This window comes from Cynara cardunculus, assembly GCF_001531365.2.
Source record: "Cynara cardunculus var. scolymus isolate 2C chromosome LG 2, CcrdV1, whole genome shotgun sequence".
Taxonomy (NCBI): domain Eukaryota; kingdom Viridiplantae; phylum Streptophyta; class Magnoliopsida; order Asterales; family Asteraceae; genus Cynara; species Cynara cardunculus.
The window spans coordinates 4609578-4614729 of record NC_037529.1 but is presented as its reverse complement, the minus strand read 5'-3'; the positions used below and the strand labels follow the sequence as shown (position 1 = coordinate 4614729).

At 35.7% G+C, this 5152-nt stretch overlaps 1 protein-coding gene across 1 annotated transcript; it reads left to right on the top strand.

Annotated features, from left to right (window-relative positions):
• The first annotated feature begins 2350 nt into the window (after positions 1-2350).
• On the top strand, positions 2351-3612 carry LOC112507835. Its single transcript, XM_025112562.1, has one exon. The coding sequence runs from the start codon at positions 2363-2365 to the stop codon at positions 3389-3391; it is 1029 nt and encodes a 342-aa protein (XP_024968330.1). The 5' UTR covers positions 2351-2362; the 3' UTR covers positions 3392-3612.
• The last annotated feature ends 1540 nt before the right edge of the window (positions 3613-5152 follow it).

The following is a 5152-nucleotide window of genomic DNA, read 5'->3' as shown; positions in this document are numbered from 1 at the left end:
TTTTATAAAGATAATAACTAAGTATTATGTTAGTTATCAATGATTATTTTAATTATATTTAGATTTTTTATATTTAAAATGAAATGTTTATCCAATATTTGATTATGTTTATCTGTAGTTAGTTATACAAATTCAAACATGAAGCTTAAATAAGTTGTGCTTATGCATAATTTACTTGTAATCTTAAATTTTAAGTAATATGTATTAATACACGATACTTCATGCATAAAGAATGATTTTTAAGAGTTTTTGTCAAATGTTTTATAATATAGTATAGATGTAGATAACCTTCTTTTACAGTGATTTAAATATGTGTAACTTAGAATAATACCTATTTCTAACAGTAATCCTTAACATATTTTTACGATATTTTTTACAAAATAAACATTTTTAATTAAATATTTTAAAAAAAAATTTAAATTCTCTCAAACAATGTTGTATTAATGTACACATGTAAGTGAAGGGACCATCTACATTCCAAGAAAACACAAGGAAAGTCATCATCTTAGAATCATGAGGGTTGTAGGTGTTGGTCATTAGGGACAAGACATGTAGGGTTTGTGAGCATGCCCTTTTTAGTCATTTATTTATTAAAATCAATGTCTGTTTTTTTAAATTAAAAACCCAGTTTAATTTATACAGAAGTAACGTTTTCGATAACCCCTTTGAAATCAGGAGATCCAAAGGGTGCGTTATCGACGAGACATAACCAGATATACAAGAATATGAACATCGAGTATGCACGTTTATTCCTTTTGTTTCAATACATATTTTTCATTGAATAAATCTGGGTTCGTATATGTATTTTATAATGGTACACATATCGAGGTCTTGATCTTGGTTTTCTACCATTAAAAATGWATTCTGATTATTTTACTTCATCATCATTAATTGCAACATAAAACTCAATAAATCATGTCCCCTCAGTAGTTGTTTTTTCAGAGTATTATATTCAATTCACGTGTATTTTTATTCAACTTCTCCTTTTCTTCAGACAATGCAGGTATTAACAAGAGGAAATTTCTCTCACAGTACCCTCTTACCTCCTCCCCCCTCTCTCGATGTATATATATATGTAGACAGATACATATAAAGACACTGTATACCTCCAATATTGTGTGCCTTACAAAGATTAAAAAGAATGGCTCAAATTGTTCTTCTTTTCTTCGTCTTAACACACACATTTGTAACCATGTCTGCAACATCTTCAAGGACTGAGCCTATYGTGACTAATTTGACGGATTCTAGCTCGTTACATGTACAGATAGCTGAAGCACCAAAAAGTCGGAAACTTGGGAAACATTATGCAACTGAATTAGATCCATCAAACAACGGGCCATCAAGCAATCGTGAAGAAAACAGTGGGAATACGACGGAGGAGAATGGGGTGTACTTGGAGAAGCGCCACCATCATGGGTCGAAGTCGGATGATAAGTCARTTGTCGGAGGTGGGGTGATCCTTGGAGGGTTAGTCATGGCGTTTGTGGTGTCGAYCGTGTGCTACATTCGGGCTACTAGAAGAAGAAGTACATTGGAACCACCAACACCCACTACTGTCAACAGTAGTAATTAGAGAAAATGTTAATCATCGTGATGGTTTGTATTCATTAATCTAATCATAGAAAATTACGTCGATGTAATTGATATGATTATGAGAATGTAAATATGTATATATAATAAAGCTTTATATTTATTTTAGTGTTTTTGGACTCAATCGATGATAGTTATAATTCAGGRACCATTATTAACAATCAACCAATACATTAGGGACTTAAATTGTAAAACTTGGATTGTTAGGATGTGTTTATTTACCTGTTAATGGTAAATGTCTSATTCRATCAGATTTAAACATGTTTGGCAGATTTGATCAAATAAAATACATCTGATTCTCTCAATTATTCATCATTCATTCCTTCCTCATATCATTCAGATTTTCCCTTTTCCTTATCGTTCCTCTGGACGCTCAAGTTGTCGCCTGTCTGTATCGTCGCACCGTCATCAGACCATCTACATGATTCACTCTCACTGACTCTGTGACTCACTGTCTCAAATTACAAACTTCAATCAACGACTCGACACCCTCCAATCCGTCAAGGTTCCACGCCGAAGACCGTCATCTATCCCAAAGGTAATCTAACCAGACAAAATTACATCGATATCATTGTGGGAATGTAAATATGTGTATACACTAAAGCTTTATTTATTTTAGTGTTTTTGGACTCAATTGATGATAGTTATAATTTAGGGACCATTACTTGCAAGCATACAATAGTGAAGGGACCTAAGATGTAAAATTTGGATCGTACTTTTTACTCTTCATCTTGGAAATCCGACGGTTCTTCTTCGGAGCACCGGCACAACAATGTCGCTGCCGATTCTTCAAATGCGTCTATCAATCCCTTCACYTGCATCATCCAACCTCTCTTTCTCATCCAATATTGTATCTGACCCGACCCGACTGTTCCTCACATCCAGTTTCTCCCATCTATCGATTGCTAAMTCCCCCAAATCGACCACGATTCGCATGGGCGGCGGTCCAAGAACATATCCCGGCGGCGTCTCGAAGTGGCAGTGGAAGCGTATGCAAGCAAAGAAAGCCAAACAACTCCTCAGAGCTCGGCTCGCTCGTGAACGCCAGATTTACGAAATGAGAAAACGGGCTGAGCTAAGCGCCGCCGTTTCGGAGCTCGAGCGGCCGTGGGAAATCRTAGAGACAGCACCGAAACTGTTCTCGGCTAGCGCCGATGAGCAATTGAAGGTTTTGGCTGACCGGTTTCAGAAACCTGGTGGGTTTGATTTATGGTCCGAGAAAGATGGCCCCCAATTGTTTGAGACGGTAGACGGTGTTCCTTCCGCTAGGTTTTTCCCTAAAGGGGTGGTTCATAGCATAAAACCATACGGAAGAATCACCGATGGGTATTCGCATGAAGAATCAGATTTGGTTCAGAGCGATCTACTTAACGAGAATTCAAGAGAAATTAAGAACAACGATTCAGGTATTGGGTATCGATTTTGGGATAAAGATTCAAGTAACTCGGGTTTGGTTCAGAGAAAGGGGAATGACAAGAATTCAAGAAACGCAAATGGAAGGAGAATCAAGGGTCTTGGGTACCAGGTTTCCGATCAAGATTTGGACCCAGAATCGGGTATGATTCAGAGACATCGCCATGAGGAGAATCCAAGAAACGCAAATGGGAAATTCATGAAAACTGATGGTAGTCCGAATTCAGGTGGAGCTGAATTGAATCAGAGGGGAAATGGTAGAAAAGAACAGTCTTCTGCTTCAAATTCAGGAGTGTTTGATATGAGTTTACAAGATGACGGAAGCTACGGGATTTCGAAGAAGGGAACGGAGATGGCGAAAAGGAGACACAGAACAGAGAGGAATTGAAAGAACCCTTGTACTGCTTTGGGGATTCTATTCAGCTAAACTGAACTGGACTTGATTCTTGCTATACTACTACCACATCATATTCATATGTGCATGAAACTTGTATTGTATCTATGTATGTATGTATCTATCTAGCTAGCTAGCTTAATCATACAATGGAATGCTTCATGATTGTCTGCTTGCTTGTGGTAGCTGTACTGAATCCAAAAGCCATTCTTGACATCCAAAGAGATGACAATGGGTATCATAATTCTTGACATCCAAAAACCATTCTTGAGTRTGAGAAGAATGGTTTGCAAGATCAAATCCAAACAGAATTCCTGTTTTATTGTTAACTTTTSATTGCAATTGATGTTTCTAATCTTCGTTAGCCGAGTTTAGTAACRGAATTCATCGGTAGGGATAACCGGGGTGACAAATTTGCACCAAATTACAATCGATTGGGAGCACCTTATCAAGTATGCAAACTTGGTTGGCATACGGTATTGAAAGTTGCGTACCATGGTACCCACTTATTTGATTATTTATTATTTTTTGATGTATTGAATATTAAACTTTTGTAGTTTTAATTATTTTGTTTAAACATTTGAATGTTTGCAAGTTTTATTTATTGTAATTAAAACCCTTACGCATCATATATGTTACCTAAAAACTCAAATAGTGACTCAAAATTCGAATATAATAGCAAGTTTTCATATTTGTAACTTGAAGTTGGTACAAAGTCGGTACTATCATGTACCAACMGAAAAAAATTGGTACGAAAGTTCAACTAATTGGTAAGATTTTGGTATATCAATTTTAATTGGTTAGTACAAAGTAGAGATGGCCAAAAATCGGTCTTGGGCCTGGCCTAAATCGGTTCCGGTCCCAGAATTGCTTTTCGTAACCGGTATCGGTCTCAGTCCCCACTAAAAACCTATGGCCCGGTCTATGTATTTTATAACTCGTCCCTAGAACCGATCCCGATCCCGGTCCCCACCAAAAACCCATGGCCCGGTCTATGTTTTTGGAACCGGTCCCAATTTTTTTTTCTTCCAAAAATCAATTTTGAACGTAGAAAAAACCGTCTTTGAAGATTTTCTTATTTTGGACAATATTTTATTAAAATACACTTTAAAATCTCTAATTGTGTCATTTAACTACACTTTAAAAATATATTTTTTAAATTTTTTATACAAAAATATTATAGATGTTTTTATAATTACGATTTTTGAGATTTAATATTCGAACATTTATAAAACTTGAAAAACATCAAAAAGAACTTGAAATACTTAAAAAAGCTTGAAGTGAGTAAAAACCTTGAAAATCTTGTAGAAATYTTGAAAAACTTGATATATAATTTATAAAAACTTAYTTTTTTAAAAAAAAATTKGKCCTATGYATACCYGGTTYTGGGTCAAGCCGTAAATTCTCCAAAAAAGTGTAGTCGCTTTAGGGTTGCCAGTCGATCCTGGTCCTGGACCAGGTGGGGCCCATTTGGTAATATCTAGYATGAAGCATTGGAGAAAAAAACTTGGTACCGGACAATTCTGCCTTTTCGAATAACTCGTTCAGTGAAAAACCAATTAAGAGTAATTCAACCAAATTTAGGTTTTCATAATTACTAAATCAGATGTGATACTGTATTACATTACATGTAATACTAAATTTAAAAAAACACCCTTTTTACCATAACTGATTACATGTAAAAATATAGTCCATCACATGTGATGCTAAATTAGAGACGCGTTGATACAACCTAGATCATGGACCAAGTCACTT